Raw genomic sequence first — 24,057 nt, forward strand, 5'->3', positions numbered from 1 at the left:
TAGCAGGGCTTAGATGGGAAAGGCAAACAGGAGTGTGTTCTGGTAGCCTGGGAGGTGGGGTTGGGAGTGCTGTGGGGGTGGGCAGCAGGGAAAGGGCGAGGAGGGACAGTCCTTTGTCCGTACGTCCAAGGAGTGCCTGGGGTGCTGGCAGAGGAGGGAGGTCCCTGGTTGCCATGGCTTCCCTCATCTTTAGGTCTTGGCAGCAATTCTGAGGGTGCAAGTTCAATTTCCTCTGAATCGTGAAGTCTTTCTTCTTTCTGACCTTTACCAAAGGTGTCCTGTCACACTAGGTCAGTGTCACCCTCTCTGGAGGGATAAGGGAGCCTGAACCAGACGCAAACTTCCCAAGAACTCACCAGCACTCTCTAGTCACTGCCACCACCCTCTGAGACTTGAGCTCAGCCTAGTCTCAGGCTCAGTGACAACTCCCCTTCAAGTAGCTGAGTGTCCCAGCCGTGCTAGACTTTCTTGTCAGGAAAGGCATCATGTTATATATATGGTGGAAAAAGCACTAGGTTTGCAGACCAACTTTCCTCACTTGAATCCTTGCTCTATCACTTACTGGTTGAATGGACCATAAATACTTTTATATATGTAAACTGGGGCTAATAGTGTTTTTCTTAACCTACTCCGCAAGGCTTTTTGGAAGACTTACAGGAATCACTTATGTGAAAGGCCTTTTTGTTTAAAAGGAAAAAAAAAATCGAAGCAGCTCTATACACAAAGTTAAGGTTCCAGTAAAGATTCTCTGTAACTGTCCACATGTTTGAAATGGATGACTTTATTGACACAAACTTTGCAATAGAAAGCATTATGCTAAGAGGATAGTAAGAATCAATTCCTATATCATACACACATGAAAAAATTGCCAGTTGAATTTCCAATAGCATCATTTAACTTCTGATGACTGTCTTGGTAAAATCCAGATTGCTCTGGAGACGGAGAGATCATATATGCCCTTTATTCCCTTCTACCCCCAGAAGTGAGAAACTGTTTCTATGTAAAACAGAGACTTCCTCTCAATTTGATAAATTTCAAACAACATGCAGCCATCAAGTGATGAAAAACAAGGTTGTAAAGAGAAACTAGGCTTAGTTCGTGGCTGACAGCAGTGACTGGTGAAAGAACACCCTACACAAAAACGCAATGCATGTGCCCTAGAAGAGTAAGCCCTTGAATTTGCAGGAGCAACACCCACCTTGGCTGATGGGGGTTCCTGCTGGGTAATGCAAGTGGGGACATAGGGGTCACTGATTTTGCTTTTACTTTATTTATTTGTTTGTTTATTTAATTTCAAAACATGAAGTTCCTGAGAAACCCTTTCTCAAAGAATCACAAAATAATAGAGGTTTGGAAACACTGTAGTTCTGTGTATGATGAAGTCTTAAACCGTGATTAGGAGAAGACCCAGGTCTGGAGTTTAAGACAGAAACCTGTCCTGAGTATAAAACTGACCTTACACTGCAGGACAATTCACAACACACACGACACCTCAGTGTTTCAGCCAGTCTCCTGGTTGTTAAGTCCACGGTCACATTCCGGATACGCAATCGGGACTGGCCCGACTTTAGATCTCTCAGCATCTGCGTCGCACCTGACACAGGGTTGGCATTTAATGTTTAATGAATAAATATACTGAAGAAAGGAAGGAAGCAAAAAGGAAAAGGAGGGAGGAAGGGTGGGAGGGAAGGACACTGCCAGCTGTGTTTGAGGAGTGACAGAGTTGGCAGGTAAGGATGCCTAGTATCTGAATGGCAACCAGCTGATGTCAATTCTCTGGACTATGTCATACAAGCACACACCATCAGGCTGCCTAGCTCTGCTAAACATGGAGTTTATTGGTATCCCTTGGTACAACTTTAGTCCTACCTTTCTCAGGCCCAGGCATGTTAACAGTCCTTTAAAAATCATGTTACATTACTTTGGAGGGAAATACTTCCACCTTAACATGTTCAAAGAAATGCCAGAACGTTTTATTCTTAACATTATTATATTTTTATGCATCAGCTACCTGATTTCTAACGCAGTTGGGTCAATCCATATCAATGTGAATGCATGTCCACCAGGTACTGGCTTTTTCAAGCAATTCCTTTGCAGATACCAAAATGACACAGTCCTCGGACTGTGTACACAGAGGGTAGACGAAGCTGTGTGGGCTGCCAATGTGTTCTGGATTATCTCCATCTTGTGAGCAATGCCCAGTCTTTGACTAACAATTGCAAATGACCCGACTGGAGAGAGAAAACACTGAAGAACACAAGCAAAAAGAACTGGAAAGCTATGAAACCAGGATGCATTGACTATGACTGTGATATGGCTGTACAGAGGCTGACGTGGACACGTGGGGAGACGTTGGAGGCAGATGAGGAACGGATGTGACGGCATCATAGAGACCTCCCTAAGACACGCTGTGGGTGTTGGTGGGGTTAGTCTGTGTGAAATTCTATCTGAACCTGTCTCATACTGAGCTCAGGAAATAAAAATCACAGGGAATTTCCCTGCTTCTTGATTTGTTATATGTCTGGATTTAGAATTGGGTGAAAGCCAACTTTTAAGCAAACGTAGTAAGCTTTGTAATGGTGATATTAAAAAGAAAGAACTAAAGAATGAGCTTGCCTGAAACCGTGTACACTACTGTGGCCAGGAGAGCAGAGAGCGGACGTGTGCCTCTTTCACCCCGGAACTCATCCCTTTTATTTTCCCTTCTCTTTCAGTTTCATAAACTGGCCTGTGACTTTAGCTCCCCACTTTTACATCAGACCAAATTGCAGGAGTTGCAAAGAGGCAAACTGACCTGCACATTTGCCATTTATTACCACATGTTAGTACTGCTGTTAATACATTTATGTGAAAAATAGGAGGCTGAGAATGTCCCAACAGCTCAGACAGCTGTGGACTGCCCATAGACTGTTTCTCAAGGCACTCGGCAGCGCTCACTTTCAGCGAGGGGCATCTGCTTCTTCAAGTTTCCTTGGTGGTATCCGGTATGTGACGGGCACCAAAGGAGCCCATCTGCCCTTCTAGTTAAACACTCTGCTAGTTGACGCAGTTCTTTGTGATTCTTCGACTTCTGTCCACCTGTCGGATGTTGTCTGTAACATTAATGGTGACTTCTTTTGCTGACATTCGCTTGGCATCTCTTTTAGCCTGTGAAAAAATTTAACACAGTGGATTGAGTTACTAGAAAATATCCTAAAACCCTCACGTTTGCATTAATTTCTTGAGATTGTTACACACACGCACACACACAGAGGCAGGAAGAATGACCCACAAGAACACATGCTTCTTTTCATAGGTTTCTCTGTTGAATCTCTAATAGTACCATCTTAGCACAGAGCCTGGCATGAGGCATGCTCAGTAAAAATTTTTGAATGAATGAGCTAAAGTCCGTTAATAGGTAATGTGAAAGGTTTCATAGTTGGTTTTAGCAGCATGGTTAAGGGTGTGAGCTTTGGGGTCAGACAGACTTTGGTTTCAATACTGACTATATAATTTTACTATGGATAAATATTTTCGAACTTCTCTAACCCTTAGTTTTCTCATCTGTAAAATTGTAAGGATTACATAAAGTAATGATGTAAGGTACTTAGCACAGTGCCTGTCACTAAATAAAAAATTAAAAAAAAGACTTACTAAGTAAAGAATAGGATAGGATAGATTACTCACTTCTAAGCAAAGATACACCAATGATAGAAGTCCAGAATTCATATTAAATATGAATTAAATATTAAACCACTGACTAAACTGTAGGTTCTTCAACCAAATATGCCCAAGCCCCTCATCCCCCCTCCACAGGAAACAACTTTAAGTAGTGGGGGACAATTCTGTGCCCATTCCACTCAGTGACCATATGCTGGGAGTGAGCACAAGATGCGCCTATGGGTCATCGCCACTGTGGATGGATAGAGACAGGTACCGTCCAATCCCCGTTCCAGAAAGGAACTGCTGCCCGGCTGCAGAGAGTGTGGTCAGCAAAGACCCTCCAGTTGTCCCTTCAGAGCGGCCTCAGCTGCAGAGAGCCACCTCACCCAGGGCCTTGACCTTCCCAAGGTGGTACAATGAAAGGGGTAAATGGGGGTACAAAGGCCTGGCCACTTGGCCCAAAGTAGGCCAGCTCTGACAGGCCACTTAGCTCCAGAGCTCCCCATGGGGTTCAGTCTGTCTGGGCTGCTGTCAGGCCTGCATTGTGGCTCAACTTCTCCCTCTGCCCACTCCTGCTTCCAGCCCTCCCCCACAGGTGTTGACAGGGCATTTCCCAATGAACATCCTGTCTAATAATGACATCTCAGAGTCTTCCTGGGAAACAGTCTCACATGTGCAGGAGCGTTCCCCAAGGTGTGAGCATCTCCCCAAGCTGGATCTGAGTCTACTGTTGCTAGATACATATTCTTCATATAGTGCAGCCCAGAATGCAAGCCAACTACTTCATCTGTAGTACATCCAAAGAAATGGTGGACTGTTGCACCACCGGAGAAAACTAAATTGCTCTGTTGCTTGTGTTAACAGATGACATGCAGGTTTCTAACATGTCACATAAATCCTGCTGCCGGCAATGTCCCTTTCAGATTCCCTTTACTCTTCTGATGCTTCTACCCCGCAACTGCTGTGAGTTTTGGCTGCTAACTGCTCACATCAGCACCTTTCTTTTGAGAATTGCCCTCATCTGATTGGAGCCACCTTGCCCAGAAGTGTCCTGGAGGCAACCCAAAACCAATGCCTGATTGTTGGGGACACAAAAGGCTGGCCCTTTTGCCTCAGGGAGTTATGAATCTATGACATCATTCATGCTTCAGCGCTCTTGGGATCAGGCCCAGGCTACACCACAGGTGTTCTGTAAAGTTCACGTGTTTGTTGAACTCGGTCCTCTGCCTCACTCTGCTTCCCCCGCTCCTTATGGGTTTCACCTGAGATTACTCTTTCACAATCACTTACTTGCACAAGAATCCTCATCTCAGACTCTACTTTTAGGGAACCTGACATAAAATAATACTTCATGGGCGATTTGAAGGATGTTTAAGGGTAATTTTAACTATATGCAATGTTAGCCTTATCCATTGATTTAATGAGAGAGGGTTTCATTGTTTTCCTCTCCGTGTTTCCAGTGCCTGCCACAGTCTGAGACATAGTAGGCTCTCAATATAACTTTGGTTGAATAAATGGATGAATGAACGCATCAGTGAGACAGGTTAGTTAGTATGATTGCTAGGTAGACCAGAAGGTCTCTGGTAGAATAAACAAAAAAGCAGCCATACATCCTGAAACTCCAGGTCCTGGAATGTCTCCTTCACTCCAGGACAGAGACATGAGAATACACTTTGAGGTTAACAGATAATCTCAAATCCCGTCTGGCCGGATGTCATGCAGGGTGTCACGCGGGGTCTCAGCTCCCGCTCCCCACATAAGAACGCAGGATATGGTGAGGCCAAAAAGGAACACCCACGAAGCCATAGATAGGGGAGTCATACCACTATATTCTCGCTGGCAGCTGGGTTGGAGACACAGGAAGCAGGAGCCACACAATCCACAATCTGCCGTCCGCTTCTCTGCCAACCAACCCCACTTGCTAACTGCAATCCTCTCTTGCTGGCTCAGGCACAGGGGTTATATCAGTGGCCAACGGCTAACTGGTTACAGCTGATGGCCAACTAGTCACAGCTAATAGTCATCTACTACCGAGCCAACACCTTTCCACCTGAGGCTGAGAGTCTGGAAACAGCTCTCTGGGACTCCGTCCCCAGGACAAAGGAGCAGATCTGATAGATAGGAATGGGTTAGTTCGTTAATCCCTTCAGGATGAGCAAACAGGACAAACCTGATAGATGAATTCAATTACAAGGCTCCAGCCCCCTCCCCAAAGCAGGCAAGGGAAGGTATAAAAGAGCTTTTGCCTCAGTTACTGGGCACCCCTCATTCGGGACCCCCGCCCACTTGGGAGCTGCAACCTCTTCTCCTGCCTCTAATAAACTATCTTCCTTTACAACTCATTGCCTCTCCCTGGTCCGAGTGTCCATTCTTCGGCTTCACAAGACAGGATCCCGGCCCACATCCAGAAACTGTCGGTAGATCCAACATCATTTACATCATTTGGGACTCCCAGAAAAATATTCCTACTTCATCAGCATACCACATTTGTCAGTCTACCCTCGCTTTAAAAATCAGTAGTCCATACTGTTTAAGGATTCAGTCTCACCCTCTGCTCTTTCAAGCCTGAACAGGCACCAGGGCTAGCAGTAACTTCTATAGGTTTATTTTTCCCTAAAAGCAGAGAACTCAAAGTCTCACAACCAATTTTGTTTTCTAAAGAAAAGTGTGGCAATTATGAGGCTAATTCCATCTGATTTTCATTTCAGGTGTTGCTGAATAAAAGCGTTGAGGACTGGGGCATGGAATGGAGACACAGAGGCCTTATTGAAACGATCCGAATTGATGACAGCATTCTCCTCAAACTGGTGGGCAGCAAGAGAGCTTTCCAGAATGGAAATGTAAATTTTCTGAACTGCCTAACTGCTTTTCCTTAGAGTCACTGGCAAGATTTCACAAAAGGTTATGAAAGATTATATACAGAAAATGTTCTGCTCTATATTTCAGTCTGTTTTTCTAAGCTTAAAAACCTCAGCAAATATTCAGTACTTGGCTGATTCTTAATTTCCCAACCTGTAGAGTCAAAGGCTACAAAACAGTCATTCCCAGAACAGGCACAGAACATGTATAGTTTGAATCCCAAGCATAATGGGGCAATTTCCTAAATCTGTGTGTCACAAGCCTGCACGATGGAGGTGTTCAGATGACAAGCTTTGGGGCCAGCTAGACCTAGATTTAGTGCAAGTCTTTGTCACCTGTTAGCTGTCACAAGACCTGTTGCTTTAGCCTCTGAATCTCAGTCCCCTTGCCTGAAATTGGGAAAATAAGGCCACCTCTTAGGTTTTTCTGAGAGAATTAAGCATGTCACTTAGCATTAATAGGGTGACCAACTTCTCCTTGCTTGCCCCAAAACTGACCTGTTTTAAAATTGAAAGTCCCACATTCTGAGAACTTCCTCAGGCCCCTACAAACATTAATTCTACTTGCAAAATGATGTCAGTCAAACATACCAAATTTAAATAGAAAACTTTCTTATTCGACTATTTCTACTACTACTACTTCTAAATAATACCAATAAGAATAAATAACTCTACAAGATATGTATGCATTTGGATAAAGGACAAGCTGGAATTCTGTGTTCCAATGATGGGTGCAGAAGTTCCAAGCCATAAACAAATCCATTTTCAAATAATTACAATATATTGCATTTAGAAAATTAAACAAGTAGAACAACACTGCATTTTCTTGGAAACCTTTTGTTAAAGAGAAGCTTTCAAGCCTGAGGAATCGGTGGAAAGCTACCCACGCCTTTTAGAGCAGCATGCATATTCAGCTGCAATCTAGTTACCATTTGGAAACTTCAGGTTTTAAGCTCAAAGGAGAGGGAGAAAGAAGAGATGCAAAGAGAATTATAATGCCAGATTATTTTCTCTAGAAGTTCCAAGAAGTAGGTTGCTATCCCCTCCTATGAAACAAGAGCTATATGGATACAAAGAACAATTATAACCCCATTTTGTTCCTCAGGGTCTATGACATTTTGTATAACATACATAGCCTCCCCTCTGATGTGGTTTTGAACTAGCCAAACCTTTTTATTTAACATCCCACCCTCCTGAGTTAGTGACAGGAAAAGAAAATGTGTCCTTATTGCAATTACTGGCTTTAAAAAAAAAAAATCTTATGGTTCCCAACTTAATGATGAGAGAGGCCTATGTGGCACCTTTAGCTTTTTCGGCTGTCTGCTAATTGAATCCTTCCTCCCCCGAAAATTCTTGTTTTGTGAGTGTCATCACCACTGACTCTTGTTAATGGGCCACCTCTTGTTTTCTCACCCAGTTTTACAGCTTTTCAATTCTTCCCTTGCCTCATTTTAATTTCTGTTGGTTTAGTACTCTGTGAATCATAGATTTTAGTCCTCTTAATACTGCCTATTTAATTAAAAGTAATGTATTGGCTGCCATTTCTCAAGGGTAACCAGATTGACTGTGATCACTTCCTGGCAACCTCAAACCCAGACGGACCTGTTTCTCTTGGGGTTTCAAGTCAACACCCCAGCTCGTTCCGTGTGGAAGTGGGGGCAGCCTGGCTGCTTCTGGGAGGCCTAGGCTCAAGAGTGCTGCTAAATCTACACAGCTTTTTCTCACTTTCCCCCAAAATGGAAATAGAAATGTTCTTAGCTTTACTTTGACTCCACAAATATATCTATACCTAGCATGGGGTTCCTTGCAGACAATGAAGCAAAGAAGGTTTTTTACTGAGATTATGATTTATCAGACAACACTTTTTCTGTATAACTAGTAACTTTTTTTATTATAAAAGCAATACATAATTATGGTAAAAGAAAATCAAAGACTATAGAGAAGGGCACAATGAAAAGCAACACTAGCTCCCATGCTCTGGCCACCCTTATGGTTCTCCCAGACTAATCATAGAGAATGATTTCTTATGAAATGTGGCTGGGATTTCCTAAGCATATCCAAGCATAAGGCCATCTTCTTCTCTGGCCTGATACTCTGTACTTCCTTCCTGGCGTTTACCTGTGGTTTAGATTATGTATTTATTTGCTTGTTATTTTCTACATCCTCATCAGATTGTAAACTTCAAGAAGGAAGGGACCCAGTCTGTTGTGTTCACCACAGTATCCCCAGAGTCTAACCTAGTGCCTATCACATAATAGACACCCAACAAATCATCTAATGAAGAACTCATGTGTGAAGATGAATCTTCAGAGAGAAAGAGAGAGAAATAAATCCCTGGGAACGGAATTTTCTTTTATTTGCCCTGCCTAAACACCATAGAACTTTCCTACAAGGTTTCAGTTATGCTCCTGATTGACTGTTCCTTTCATCATCCCTGAGAGATGGCTGGGAATGTTAATGTGTTCCCTTTTCCAATGAGGCAGCTGAAATCACTCTGGCCATACAATTTGCCCAAGGCCAATGTCAACAAAGGTGGTGAGTTGAACTAAAAATGGTGGCCCCAGGTCCACAACCAGCCTCCCACAACTGCCAAAGCTCACTCTAAATCCTCCACCATTTTGTTTCAGGTAAAGGGAAGGAAGATCGTCAGGTTTGGAGGCAGACAGACCTGGGTGTGTATTCCAACACAGCCAAATCACTGCTCCCTGTGCCGTGTTGGCCGAACACCTAACCTTTCCCAGCCTGTTTTCCCAGGTGGTGTGTGATGCTGCTTACCTCTTAGAGTCCTGAGGGTTAAACATAACGCCATATATAGCGTGTCTGGCTCATAGCAGACACTCTGAAAATGTTAGTTTCCTCCTCTACTTCATCCGAAAAGATTAGAGACTAAGACTTGTCAGGGGCAACTCAAGACATTTTTCTCCTTTTCAGTCAAATCCCAGTAGAAACAGACAGTAACAAACCTTGAGCTGTTCTTGAATTCCATGAATTTATTTGCTGCTGCTTCATAAACTTTATGGCATTCATGCAAGGTCAGTCAGGAAACATTTAATCTTAGCAAGTCTGCCAAGGGCCAGGTTGAGAGCCTCCCATCAGACCATGCCTCAGGCAAAACTCTCAAGAACTCCCCAAGCCTGGAGCAAATCCTGTGCAGACTGCAGCCCCGTGCAAGGTTCTAACTTAAGCTAACTCAGCCCGGAATTTTTATCTATCAGGTATCAAGTGCCAAAAGCAAGCAGGTGTTGCTTTGCAACTTGAACCTCAGATAGATCAAACACTGGGAAGGCAATAGAACTTGCGTTAGAAAAGCAACTGGGCTCCCACAGAACAGTCATCAATCATATGATGGTGGTGCTGGAGTGGGAATGAGTGGGAATGAAGCCTTCGGAAACCTTTCTAATCATAGTGAAGTATTAGTCTGGTCTCATTCAATCAACATGTAGTTAATAAGTACATACTACAGTAGGTACATAACCTTGGAGTAGGCTCAGGGGTCAAGGGAATATAAAGAAGGAGGTTTCTGTCCCAAGAGCTTCTAATCAAATTGTTTTTTCTGCAGATCCTTAGATAAATAGTGAGTCTTGCAATTCTTTATCTACATAAGATAGGAGCAATATATAGATGCTTTGTGGAAATCACTACACACACACACACACACACACACCCTACATCCCTATACTGCCAGACTAAAACTAGTGAGTGTTGCCTTACAGCTGCCAAACCGTTTGTTTCCCGGCGCTCTTCCCAGGATTTCACAAGGGAGTGCCTCGGCAAACTGAGGCCTGATGGAGAGATATCGGAAAAGCTCCTTTGAGGGGAAGTCTCAGCAAACTGAGACCCCATGGAATTATATCGGTCCCTCCCCTTCAATGGATTCCTTGGAGATGTGCGTGTGTGTGAAAGCAAAGTACAAGCTGGAACACAATGGGAACTTTCAGAAAGGTAGCCAGCAGGCTACGTAGCACACAGATCTTGAGATTAACAATCATTACCTCTTTAGAAGTTTACCAATAAAAACTACACGTTGGCCCAATTCGAGGCTCAGTCCTTGAGGCTTGAGTCCCTTGGCCCCACTTGCACTCTATTCTTGGCAACTGTCTTTTCTTAGCCTTGAGCCGTCCTTCTCGCTTCCCACAGCTCATGTTGTGCTGGACGCGACAAGTGAATATATCTAAGTACCCTTCTAAGAGGTCTCCCTCTCTTTGGTTTTCCCAAGTAGTCTCTTTTACTCTCTCTCTTTTAATGTCTTGGTTTTGTTTTTCTAGAAGTTCATTTACTTTCCAAACTCTTCTCATATGTCTCATATTACTGCTAACCAGGAGAAATTCTGGGCGGGCCCTAGCCTACTTTATGGGTCAGGACTTCTTCTCTGGCCACAGCCATTTCTGTGAGGCTTCACCCATCTTTCCTGGACTGGACCAGGCCTTGCTAAGAATCAGACACTGGGGGGTGAGGAGAGGGAGAGCACAAGGAGGAAGCTCCTTAGCTGAGAATCAGTGCAGACATTGGTTAATTCCTTTAGCATGGTCTGGTCACTTTGCCAAGAATAATAAAGCAACTTGACAAGATGCAATGTCTAAAGACATGAAGACACATTGGGAAGCCAGCCACATACTCAGAGCTTTGTGTGCTCAGCACTATATCCACAAATAATTTCTACCTTAGCTGAATACTTGAGGAGGTAGTTCTGGGAGAGAAAAACAAGAGTCCTAAGTCTGAAGAATTGGCATGTTCAGGTTGGAAAGTGAATGTTTGGAGGCTGTCCAGAGTTCTTGAATAATTAATTAGCAGAAAACAAGCAACTACAGAGCTTCCTCTTGTGTTGTTCGTTGAGCTCAGGAAAGAGCTGGGGTAAGGAGACTGAGTCAATGATTTATCAGATGCTGTAGAGTCAAAAGGTCCCAAGTGAATAGAGGAAATGAAGGAGCCACAGAGAGAGAGAAAGAGCTCCCTGCTGAGACAGTCAGTTCCAATTTGTGAAAGATCATTTTTGTCACATTCTTGTTGCCAGTTAGCACCTATTCACACCAGGCATAAGACAGGGCCAGACGGAACTGAAAAAGGAAGATATGGTTTGTTTGGTGGGGCATGAAGTGGAGAAAGGCTCAGAACATGACATATGTTGTTCACAGTCATTAGCAACTTTAGTTGCCACGCACTACCCTTCAGAAAGCAATTTGAACTGCAGGGTCACATGTATGTTAGAGTCATTGCTGTCCCCTACTAGTGGCCTTTTATTTCCTTCACAGCATCATTCCGAATCTATAAATGCTTTGATCATTTATTTATATTAGCTGACTCCCCACCCTCACCCCTATTAAAATTAGCAGCTGCGTGAGAGCAGAGGACATACATGCTTTTTCCATTCCTGGAATCTTGGCACTAGAACAGTGCTTGGTACCTCGATGGTGCTCAGTAAAATAACATTAGATGAATGAATTCAAACAGTGCTGCTGGGAACTGATGGGGATAATTTCCAGGCCTACCAAGGATTACTTTTAACACCCAAACTTATTTTGTAAACCTGAATGGGGATGGTGCAGTAGGCACACGCATGAGGATATATGGTTCAGGAATGGAAAGCTTTAAGAAAGTGCCAAAGAACCATCAGCTGGGTGACCTGGTGAGGTACAGGGAAACACTGAAATTCTAATAGGTCATCTTGAGGAAGCAAAGGAAAACAGGAAGAGGTGAGCGGATACTGCCTGAGTCAGACACTGAAAATGCAGGAAGCTTTAGCCCAGACTCTGAGACAAGCTAGGAAGAAATGGTATGTCAAAGGCCCTGGAGGGAATAGGAAGAAAACTAATTTCCTCGGACAGATTCTAGGCAGCTGAAAGCTGTACTGGTATGAGATAGCGCTGCTGAGAGAAGATTCAATCAGAGGTAAACTTGTCTTGTAAACTGACACCTTACATTAAAAGAAAAAAACCTTTAGCCTTTCAGGGACCCAGGACATCTGGTGGCTGGTGAGGTCTCAGGATAGGAAGACCACTGATACACTTCAGCAACAGTCTGAACACTTAAAATTAAAGTTATCTGCTCCCTGATCTTATTTTGGAAATAGTTCAACGCAGCCATTGTTCACTGAATTGTGAAAACCAAAGCAGCCCGGATGGCTTATCGGCACGCACTATCTGTCCTGTGGGGCCAGCAGTGGTCAGGTGTGTTGGTACTCACTCCCCTGCAACATGGTTCCAACTGCTGCTGGAGTCCCCGGGGCTGTTTCCCTTGGCCCCATTTTAATTACCACAAGCTCCCAGAGTGCACGTGAGTGTGGTGTGAGAGAATGCTTTCCTTAGTTATCTGTGAGTCTCCATTCTCATATGAAAACCGGAGACAACGATATCAACATTTTAGTTATCATGAGGATTAAGTAAGATAATATAACAAAGTGCATGGCACCCTGTGCTTTGCCTAGAAAGCTGCTATCACAGGCCTAAGGAAGCAGGATGAAGTACAACTAACTTGCTCTAAATTCTCATGTTGTTCTATAACCAGAACTCATCACCTGCTGGTTAGAGTGTAAAGTGGTGTAACCACTTTGAAAAACTACTGTCAGTATCCATTAAGGGCATATATCCCCATCCTATGAGTCAGCACGTCCACTCCTAGGTATATACCCCAAAGAAGTAAATGTCCACAGAAGGGAATGCACAAGAATATTACACCAAAACAATCGAAATATCCTTTGACGGATGGTTAGCTAAGGAAGGTGTGGTACATATATACCATGGAATACTACTCAGCCATAAAAATGATGACCCGGTATTATTATATTATATTATATTATATTATATTATATTATATTATATTATATTACATTATATTAATTATATTGTATTATACTCAGTCTTATATTATACTAAAATAAGACGGGTCTTATATTAATTTTTGCTTCAAAAGACGCATTAGAGCTGATTGTCCAGCTAGGTCTTATTTTTGGGGAAACACAGTAGCTCCATTGTTCACATTAGCCCCAAACTGGAAACAATCCAATTGTCCTCCAGTAGAATGGTTAAATTGTATTCATATAATGGAATATACATAACAATAAAGATGATGAAATTTTTGCAACTCACAACAAGACGGGTGATTTGTATAATGTTGAACAAAAGAGCACATGCTCTATGATCCCATTTATAAAAATCTCAAAAATAAAACTGGTCTACACTGCTGAATGCCGAAAAGTGGTTATGATACCGGAGAAGTGAATCCCCCAGACTGGGGACTCAAGCCCTGGGCCAAGAAGATTCTTGGCTTCACACAGAAAAGAATTCAAATGTGAGCCGATATAGAGTTTAAAGTGAAAGTAGGTCTACTTAGCAGAGAGTAAGAAAAGGCCACCCCAGACGGAGTGGCGGTCTCTAATTGCTAGTAGAAGAGAGACCACCTCCATCCCCCAGGCTAGAGTTTATATGTGTTTTCTTGCTCCTATGGGAAATTTCTTGGTATGGGAAAAGGAGGAAAGAACCAAGGTAAGTTTATCTTTAACTTCTGTAGGGTGCAAGAAGAATAAGAGCAGGTTTATCTTTAACTTTTGTAAGGCACAACCTGTGGCTTGTTTGTAGTAGGGTTAACTATGTGAATGGCCGTAATGAAATCTCTTTGCTCATTACGGCAATGGTTTCTGTGTGATTGAGGAATGTCTGCCTGAATTCTGTGTGTTGGAGCACATAGGCAGCAGGCTTGGAATCCAACCTCCTAGTTTCTTCTTTTGTAAAAATAGTCCTCATGTCCTATATTAATTATGTTGTGGGGGGTGGATGGTGATTGAGGAGGGCATAAGGAGAATTTCTGGAGTAGTGATAATATTATATGTCTTCATATGGAAGATGGGTGTGTCACCTTATAAAAATTCACTGAATTTATAATTTGTGCATTTTCCTATATGTCTGTTACATGTAGTAGATTTGTGTTATTGGTCCTAATTCTTAGCTGTCTCTCCACTGGGGACACAGTATACTTCCTTGCCCTATTGATGTAGAGCTTGTCCATGAGATTTGCTTTGGCCAATAGGAGGTTGGTCGGTATGACATAAGCAAGACATGAAATATGTTTGAATAGTTTGTTTTTGCCTCTTTGGGTTTCTGTTGCCAGGAAGGAAAACACTTTCCTTCTACCCTTTGAAGTTCTTCTGGCTGGTTTAGGAATTAAATTGACATGAGGCAGATTAACAGGAGAAAATCAAGTTTAATTTCATACCTATGGAGGTCTCATAGATATGGGACCTAAAGAAATGACCCCAATATGTAGATTTTATATTTTTTTAGACAAAGAAATCATAAATTTATGAGGAGTTGATAAGACAAAGAAACTTGGGCTTGGTTGCTTAATCGGTGAAGAATCTAACCAGAGTTGTGTGTTTTTTTCCACAGCCCTCTCAGCTCTGAATTTCCTGTCTCTGGGGATAAGGAGGTCTCTCCACCTTCTGGTGCAGGGAGGGCTCCTTTTACACATGAGATTTATTTCCTGCTTTCAGAGAGACAAAGGATGGTCAGTCAGAGTGTCCTTTTTGCACCAGCTGTTTCTTAAGTAACTTTAATTCAAAATAATCAATACGCCAAAGGGGCATATTTTGGGGAGGCCTATCCTGAGCCCTAACACTGTCATAGTCCTGAGAAGAATATACCTCAGAATACTTCTGCTCTTTTGACCTGGTTCCTAGACCTGGAGCCTGGAACCTGCATTCTGGCCTGTCCCATTCAAGTTGCAGCTGATGGTGAGGGGAAAAAAGATTGATGTTTTAAGTCACTGAATGTTGATGTGCTTTGTTATGAAGCGTTATTATGACAACAGGTAACTAACACATTATTCGTCAGTAAAAAAGTACTTTAAGATCTCAATGCTTCCCCCTTTCTAACAGTCACCTGTTTCAATTTAAAGTTACCAACACCCACCTCTAGCACTGAAATGGCCTATTCATGTCATACAGTCTTCAGCTTCCTTGTCTATAAAATGGGGATGATACTTACTTCACAATGCTCTTGGGAGGATTTAATGAGCCAGTGGACCTAAAAGCACTTTGTAAATTGCAGAACACAATTGTTAAAGTGATGGATGATGGAGGCAGGAAGTGAGAAGGAAAGCAAGTGTGTGGATCATGCCACATACCCAACAAAGCTGCTTCCTCCCTACATGGCCCATCCTTGCTCAAAGGGTGAGGCCACAGTGTGGGGAAGATGGGACAAATGTCAGGATCCACACTAGAGCAGTCACCAAGCTTCTGAGCATAGGTCTGTAGGGCCCAGCCTGCCTTGGGAGGTGGCAATTAGTCCTCGAGAAGGCCAGCTTACACACAGGCAAAGTGGGGGATACAGGACCCTAGCAAGGCAACTGCAACCCTCAAATCTATCCTCCACCCTTTGTCTTCTATAAGTGTTTTATTTAATTGGGTTATGGCACTGCCTGCCTAACCATCCCTGCTAATCCTATAGCACTAAATCTTATAGCACTTCTCAGTTTACAAAGAACAGGCCCATCTGTTCTCTCGTTTTGGTATTATTTCCATTGTGTAGATAAGGAACCCGAGACTCTGAGAGATGAAGCGATTCCTGCAAGGCTACTTAGTTAATGAGTGTTAGAGCTGAATCTGCAACAGGTTTTCTGACCAAAGCTTAGAGATGTAGCTCACGTATGAGAGCAAGAATTCCATCATTAGATAACCAGTTGGATCCTCAGAAAACAGGTGGCATTGGTGTGAGGTGACAAAACCAGTACGTTGACAGGGAAAAGGGGGAAAAATGGGCTTGGAGCATCCAGTAAGCAGTGGACTTTGAATGGGGGTGGGGTATGGGGAAGATGAGGAAGTGAGAGGGAGGAATGAAGTGAGAAGAGAAAGAGACTGCAGAGCCTGAGGTGGCCTACTAAGGGCATTTGTTCCCATGGGAGGGGCCAGGGACAGCGGGAGGAGCACTTCCCAACAATAGCTCTGGGAGGAAACAAAGGATTGCAAAGGATGCCAGCTAGGTCAGAGTCACTGTAGCCCTATCTCCTTTCTAATAGCAACAGTCTGGGGGTGATGCTGCCACCACATTCTGCAGTCCCCCAGAACCCTCTTGGGGACCCTCCCAATGACCACCTGGTTGGACGGTCTGAGATAAAATGCCAGGCTTCTCTCCTACTACACTGGTCTTCTCTCCCCACCCTGCCAACCCCTGGCTGCCACCCTGACTGCCTGGCCAAGGACTGGTTCCTGGAACCAGCACAGTCCTCATTATCAAGATGGTGAGAGCTGACACAGAAAAGCTGCTCCTTGAACAAAGCTGCATGTAAGCAAACACAGGCTTCCTTTGAGTGCAAATATCAAGGACCCATTTCCACTGATTTCAGCAAAACCTAGCAACGCTCAAGGCAGGGGCTGGGGTAGGGCTGGGGTCTTGCTACTTTGTTTGCAACAATTTTCACATGGGTGAGGCAGAGAATTTCCATTGGCAAGGTAACCCTTGGGTACAGTCTCTACTTGGCCCAGCCCAGAAGCAAGCTTCTCTCCCTTTCTCTGGTCCCAACTCAGTTCTATGGCTGTGACCTACCTCCGTGGTTCGAAGGCCATTCTGCTTCTGGGTCAGAGGGCCTGAGCTGAGGCTCTGGGCATTTGAGCATTGGGTCCCACAGCTCATCTTCTTCTCTGGGTTGGATATTCCACCTGAGGCTGTAGAACGGGGCACACCATTGGAGGACAGCCCATCTTCCAGCACACCTGGGGGACGGAAGCAGAAGATGGCACTAGAGTCTTCCACAGGGCAATTCAATTGCTACAATCAATCCCCAAGAGCATGGAAAAAAAAAAATAGAAGAACCATCACCAGAAATCCCACCATGCCAAGTTACCCTTTTCTATAAGAACATGTGGAGTATTTTATTTTTTACAAAAATGAGATTTAAAAAATTTTGTAACTTGAAATTTTTTCTTACAAGTACATCAGTGGCATATTTCCATATCATTAAATATTTTGGGGCGGATGAGTGGCTCAGGTAGTTGAAGCACTGTACTCCTAACACAGTGGTCACCGGTTCAATTCCCACATGGGCCAGTGAGCTGCACACTCTACAACTAGATTGAGAACAACTGCTCGACCTGGAGCTAGGCTGGCAGGAGTTGCCGTGAGCGGCCAGCCAGTGGCTGGCAACCAACTGACTCAGTTGGGTAGAGCACAAGGCTCATAATACCACCATGGGCCAGTGAGCTGCGTCCTCCACAACTAGACTGAGAACAACGGCTTGACTCGGAGTTGGGGGTGGGGTGGAGGAGAATTCTGCGATATGATTTTTCATACAGTCTACTGTTGTATGGAGTGTTACCATTTATTTCACTAATCTCCTTTCGTTGGATATTTGTTTTCACTTTTTCAAGATAAATGTTACTGTGAGAAACGCCTTGTGGTTAAAGCTTTACTCTTAATTATATTTCCTTGGGATGAATTCCTAGCAGTGGGATTACTGGTTTGAAGGTCATACAGTTTTTTCATAATTCCTTCTCAGGGTGTTGGATTGTGTCCCTACCATAACAAATGCCAAGAAATGATAGAATGAAGTTTAAATAAATCGCCTTACTGAAACACAAGAGGAGGACAGTGAGGATGAATTCATAGATGAAGAATATCTGATTGAAAAGACAAGCACAGAAGCTGAGGGGCAGTACCAAGTGGGAGACAAGAAGTGGGAAGAGGCTCTGGGATAGCTACAAAAAGGCCAAGAACAGCCCAGTGGGTTGGCCATGCTACTCCTCCACCAGGGGCCAGTCAGCAATGATGGAGCAGCCTATGAGGGTGGAATATTGTGATAACACAGGAAATACATATTTGCTCTTTGAACACAGTTCCTTGCACAGAGCTCCTAAAACCCGTGTCATTTCCTGAGTGATAGGGGTGGGAGGAGCATCTTTTGTTATAAGATGACACAGAGCTCCTAAATCCCTTGGAATTTTGTGAGTGATAGGAGAGATAGGAGCACCATTTGTTCTAGTGAGGCAACTCATGTGCACCCCACCCCCCATAGCTTTAGGATGGGGACTGATTGCCAGAAAGATCTATCCTTGATTAGAAGCTTGGAAATTTCAGTCCCACCTCTGGGGAGGGGAGAAGAGCTAGAGATTGTGTTAATAATTGATCATGCCTACATGAAGAAACGTCTATAAAAATGCCTAAATGACAATGTTTAGGGAGCTTTCAATTTGGTGAAAGCACCTATGTTCCAAGAAGGTGGTGTACCTGAACTCCACAGGGACAGAAGCTCCTGTACACAGGACCTCGCCCTGTGTGCCTCTTCACCTGGTTATTCATTTGTACCCTTTATAAATCCTTCACAGTAAATGTAAGTAAAGTGTTCCTGAGTTCTGTGAGTCATTCTAGCAAATTATCTGGCAATGTGTCTGATGTACTGAGGGAGGGAAGGGCGGTTGACTAAGCAGAGTTCATGAGGCTCCAGTCCCAACACAGCTGAAGAAGAAGTGATCCAAAGGACACACATGTCCACGTGTCATCCACCAGCTCTGCAGACTGCTAAGAGGTTCTGAATTGTGGCTATTCGATAAAAAAATCAGAATTCAAAACATTGAAAGTCACAGTAGAAAATGCCTGGTCCAGAGTTTCCTGACTGGCAGGCTGTAGTACGTGGGACACTGTGGATGGCTTTCAGATGTGCAGAGCAATGGATTCCTTTAGCTGGCTTACCCCAAGTCTTTGTCACCCCTTCCTCCACCAGCTGGCAGTCTGCACCCCCTTTCCTCCCATTCCTCTTCCATCCTGCACCACAAGGATCTCACGTGCACGTGTATGCATACCCCAGTACACACATTCAATCTCTACCTCCACGACTCCCTGCAAACAGTTGTGCCTGGCACACTCCTTGGCCTAGGAGTGTGCCAATGTGGAGAATGGATCAGGAAAAAAGGCTCATGATGACTCTGAAAACAGGATTGGTGTGATTTTGGCTGGTAATTCCAGGGTCCCAGCACCCACCTAAGAGTCTAAAACAGAGATTCTCAGTGTGTTGCAGGGACCAAGCTGTTCTGCTGTGGGCTAAGGATAAAAACTGAACGCAGCACTTAGACATTTCTATGACAACTTGGCACTGCTGGAACATCCAAGGGTGAACTTGTCTGATTGAACTTCTCAGGTTAAATAAGATACAGACCAGTTCCGGTGCTCTCAGACTCAAGTGGTGAGTCACAATGGTGTGAGCTGTGTGTTAGCTGTGCACAGCAGGACCACGTATTTGTCTGTGATGGACTGGGGAAAGAAAAAGCAACTGGTCCTGAAGAAGGGCTGGGGGCTTTGGTAAGTATGTCTTCTTGGTCCCTGGATAACTTGCTCTGTGAGGAAGGGTGGGGCAGTAATGTGGGAGTGGGCCTCTAAAACACAAGCCGAGACAGAGACGTAGCTTAATAAGGTCTAGGGTGGGCCTGCCTTCAGCCCTTAGAGCTGCTGAGTGGGACTCAGGCTAGCCAGTGCTACCTTGGCTATTTACCAGTGTGCCATATGAATGCTACCCTCTTCTTTTTCTAATTTAAAAAAAATGTTCTGTTATAGATCTATTTGATATTTGAACCGAGTCTACAAATTCAGATCCACACATATAGATTGCTTCACGGTTGTCAGAGGCGAATGTTATTATTTTCTATGCGAATCATGAATGGATACCTGGGTTGAGGGTAGGTAAGAGGCTCTACTGAGCCAGCTACTGAATGTACCACGGTGCTTTCAGCCTGGGTGGGGATGGACATCACCTTGTCCTACCCTGAGACACTTCAAGATGCACTTCTGACCCCCATGCACTCCATGGCCATGGCCAACCCCCTGTGGGGGTTAGAGGACATGGAACACAGCTCCCTTTTCTCTTCCCTCCAAAGTAACCCAGTTTCAGACCCAGGAAGAGGGCAGCAAGGTGGGAAGGGGAGGTGAGAGGCACCAGGGGGCCAAGAGCAGGCAGCAGAGAACACACGCCAGGGAGGCAGATAGACAACAGGAAACGGGACGAGCATCAGTCAGAATTCTAAGCCTCTGGCACATGCTCCATTATTCCATCAGACTTCACTTACAAAACACAGATTCAGAGATGAAATTCAGGATTTCAAGATGGCGTGTCTGCAGAGCACTCAATCCTAAACACAGGACCCCGCCTGAACCAGGCAGACCCCATGCATCTGCACCAGTTGCACACCCACGAAGCCACTAACACCTAACAGAGATCAAGGCAGAGCTGCTGTGGCTGAGGTACAGACGGCCAGTCCTTCCTTCTCAGCAGCTCCCCCATTCCCTGGGTGTCTCTGCTGAGCCTCAGGGCTCCTGGAAACACAGGTCGAAGATCACCCATTTGGTCCAGTGTTTTCAGTTTTCATTGGTGGCTGAACAAAAATTAGAACTATGATTTCTTAATCCCCAATTCAAGGACTTTCTTATCTATTAAATGAGAACAGCAATTCCTACTTCATAGGGCTGTTGTAAGGATTAAACAAGACACCGTATATAGAGGTTCTGAGTGTTTGGCACATACATTGTACTTATTATTATTTATGGCGCAACACCAGCTGCCTTCTCTCCTCCTCGAGGTGCCGCTATCCATTAGTTACATTCCTGGTTTATGAGTCCTACCATCAGCCTCCCTTAAGTGCTTAACAACTGGCCCACTGAGCTTGACAAACAAGCAGAGAAGCTCTGATGACAAGCAAAGAAACAGGGTTGGGCTTGGGAACTGGCATTGCCTAACAGTGAGCAGGGGCTGTCTGCCCAGAGTGGTCAAGAGGTCACTGCAGGGGGCCAGGAATATGGGGTCATTTACTGTTACGTATGCCTGCAATAAACCAGGGGATTTTGCTGCATGGATTTAATTGAATTTGTATTTTCTAATTCCAAAAAAAATCTCAATGTTAGAAAACTTGTAAACTGCAGAAAAGCACCAATGACAAATAATTTTTACTGAATTTCCCAGAGATTACCTCTGTTAACAAGGAGGTATATGCTTTTCCAGAAGGTACCACCCAGGTCCACTTACCCAAACTCCTGCACTGACCCCCCCCAGCTATGGTGGATGTTGGTGGCTAATGGTTCACACCTGTCCCCTTCTCCCAAGGCTTGCCTTTGGCTGAAGGAAGCCCTCTCACCAGGAAACACTGGCCAGTTATACCAGGGGCAGCCATGGCCAATGGTCGACTAAAAGCATGTGTGGGTGTGACGAGGTGATTGTACAACAGCTCAGCCCCCTTGCCTCTAAGCAGCACAATTTCTGTCCCTTCACTCCAAAGCAACCATGGGATCAGACTGAGGCTAGACTATTTCTGAAACGACATCTCAGCCCAGCACCTTCCTCTGGCCCATCCTGCTTCCTTCATTCTTTCCCTCACACGGTTCTCCCCCCAGGATTGTCTCCAGGAGTCACTTACATAAAATCCCCATCTCAGGCTCTGCTTCTAGAGAATTGAACCTAAGACAGCACATGTACGCTGCATGCCAGATATATTCCTTTTGCCCCATCGACACCCACTCTCCCCGCCTCTCTATCCTGTTCTATGTCTCAGGACACTGACCTGAATGCACCATGTCAATAGGCTCCCTTGCCCACTGGCTTCTAGTTGGGTTTGCCAATGGGCATCACTAGCTATCAAGGGAAGGGATCTGCTGGAGCAGACTGAGGTCCGGTCTTTATTCCCCTGGTTCCCTCCCTGCAGTGTTGCCGTGGGTGCCTGGTGTTCTCTATACATTCTTCCACCACAAGCGAGTACTGAACCAAAAAAAAGCCCAAGAACGTGTGGAATTAGGAGGTTCCTGATGACTTCAGGGAGAGCTCACAGGAGTGCTGGGAACAGAGAAAACAGATGGCAAGTTGTTGAGTAGGGAGTTACAGACGCTGTATGAGTCAGGGTTCTTAACTGCAAGTAACAGAAAGTGACTCCAGTGAATTAAAGTAGAAAACCAATTCTTTTAAGTGATCTGGGAAGCTCGCAGACTTTCTGGGAGGGTTGGAAGCTGAGGCACATGGGCTATCTATCAAGGAACAATGTTCCAAATCCCTCCAGGGAGCCTGTCCCACCAACCCCTTGACCCTGGAAATTGGCCTCAGCACTGCTGCTATGCTTATTCTAAAAGTTATAGTTTTTCTGAAATTCAAGTTGAATTGGGTGTCTTGAATTTTATCTGGCAACCCTACTGGGTGTCAAGTGCCCCAGTTTGGGAGAACATTTTTGTGAAAGCTGCATTGTATTAGACCCTGAGCTCCATCTGCAACTTCATGCCACTCCTCTCAAGCATGGTTGGTGGGAGAGTGACCCTTATTTTATAGAAGAAACTGAAGTTCAGCCGGATTCTCTATCTTTCCAAAGCTTGTGGTCATAGCAAATATTTACATTTCCTTAGAGGAAAAGCTCCCAAGCAGGCAGCTTTCAAATTTTAGTGTGCTTGAGACCCAACTGAGGAATCTGGTAAACTACAGATCTCCACATGCAGCCCCCCAAACTTCTGATTCAGTAGGGTCCCAGAAATATGCATTTTACCAAGTTTCCTCTACCCCATTTTACCCTCTGTGATTCTGAGGCAGCGAATTCTAAAGACTGTATTTGAGGCTTCAATAACACTCATGCAGGTTCTGAGGGTTGTATGTAAAATGCCCATCTGTATTTTTTTTCCACCATGAATTCTGTAGCAGTAAATCTAGGGACATTTATGTGCCCCGAGGGTATGTCTATTATTTTTACACTCTTCACAAAATTTTCATTCCACCCAAAAGACAAGCCAAATCACTGACTTTGCCAAAAAATAGGAAACAGCTGTGTCCAAAGCTTGCTGATATATTGCAAGCAATGACTTCTTGCCAAAGTTTTCTGCTGTTTTGGAAATGGTGCTGAGAGTGGGGCAGAGCATAGAAGTTAAAAATGATAGCTGGAAGCGATGTGGAGAGCAGGCCAAGGGGCAGTTCCTCCTTAACCCAAGTACCTGGCTTTCCTTGGTGAAGGTGATCAGAATCTTCCAAAGTCATTGAAACCACTTGCAAATCATTCACCTCAACAACTGAAAACCAAAGTATTCATATAAGACATTAACAATCTATTTGGGAAGAATCTCCTAAAGTCACAATGGATAAAACTATAGTTCATCAAAGACTGTCTGGGCTCAGATCCTGAACAAATTGCTGATAATAATTTTGTCTGAAATGAGGTATGTATTAAATAAACTGCAACTACCCAGCCATTTACTGATAATTTGTCTCCTCATTTTCCCAAATGAATTAGAATGGGTATTTTTTCAATCTAATGAGTAACTTTCAAGCATTCACTATGTGTAAGAAGCTGCTGGTGACTTTTCGTATGGCTAATATAAGAAAATCCTTTTAAAATGGTGAATAACCATTACTTATACGGTCAGTTAGTTTGGGGGAAAGGTTCCAAGACAATTCAATGGGGAAAGAATTGTTTTTTCAACAAATGTGTGGGACAACTGCATGTTTACATGCAAAATAGTGAAATTGGACCCCTACTTGACACCATATACAAAAGTTACTCAAAATGGATCAAAGATCTAAATGTAAGAACTAAAACTATAAACATTTAAGAGAAAACATAAGCATA

At 44.1% G+C, this 24,057-nt stretch overlaps 1 protein-coding gene across 1 annotated transcript in view; it reads right to left on the minus strand.

The window, feature by feature from the left end:
* Window positions 1–765: 765 nt before the first annotated feature.
* Window positions 766–24,057, minus strand: part of BAALC (BAALC binder of MAP3K1 and KLF4) — a 78,048-nt gene continuing 54,756 nt past the window's right edge. The window contains exons 2-3 of the mRNA XM_081070778.1: window positions 17,033–17,199; window positions 766–3,147 (exon numbers count right to left, since the gene is read on the minus strand). Coding sequence (XP_080926904.1) covers window positions 3,037–3,147; window positions 17,033–17,199 — 278 coding nt within the window. The 3' untranslated portion in view covers window positions 766–3,036. The remainder of the gene's footprint in view (window positions 3,148–17,032; window positions 17,200–24,057) is intronic.

Source organism: Rhinolophus hipposideros, assembly GCF_964194185.1.
Source record: "Rhinolophus hipposideros genome assembly, chromosome: 13".
Taxonomy (NCBI): domain Eukaryota; kingdom Metazoa; phylum Chordata; class Mammalia; order Chiroptera; family Rhinolophidae; genus Rhinolophus; species Rhinolophus hipposideros.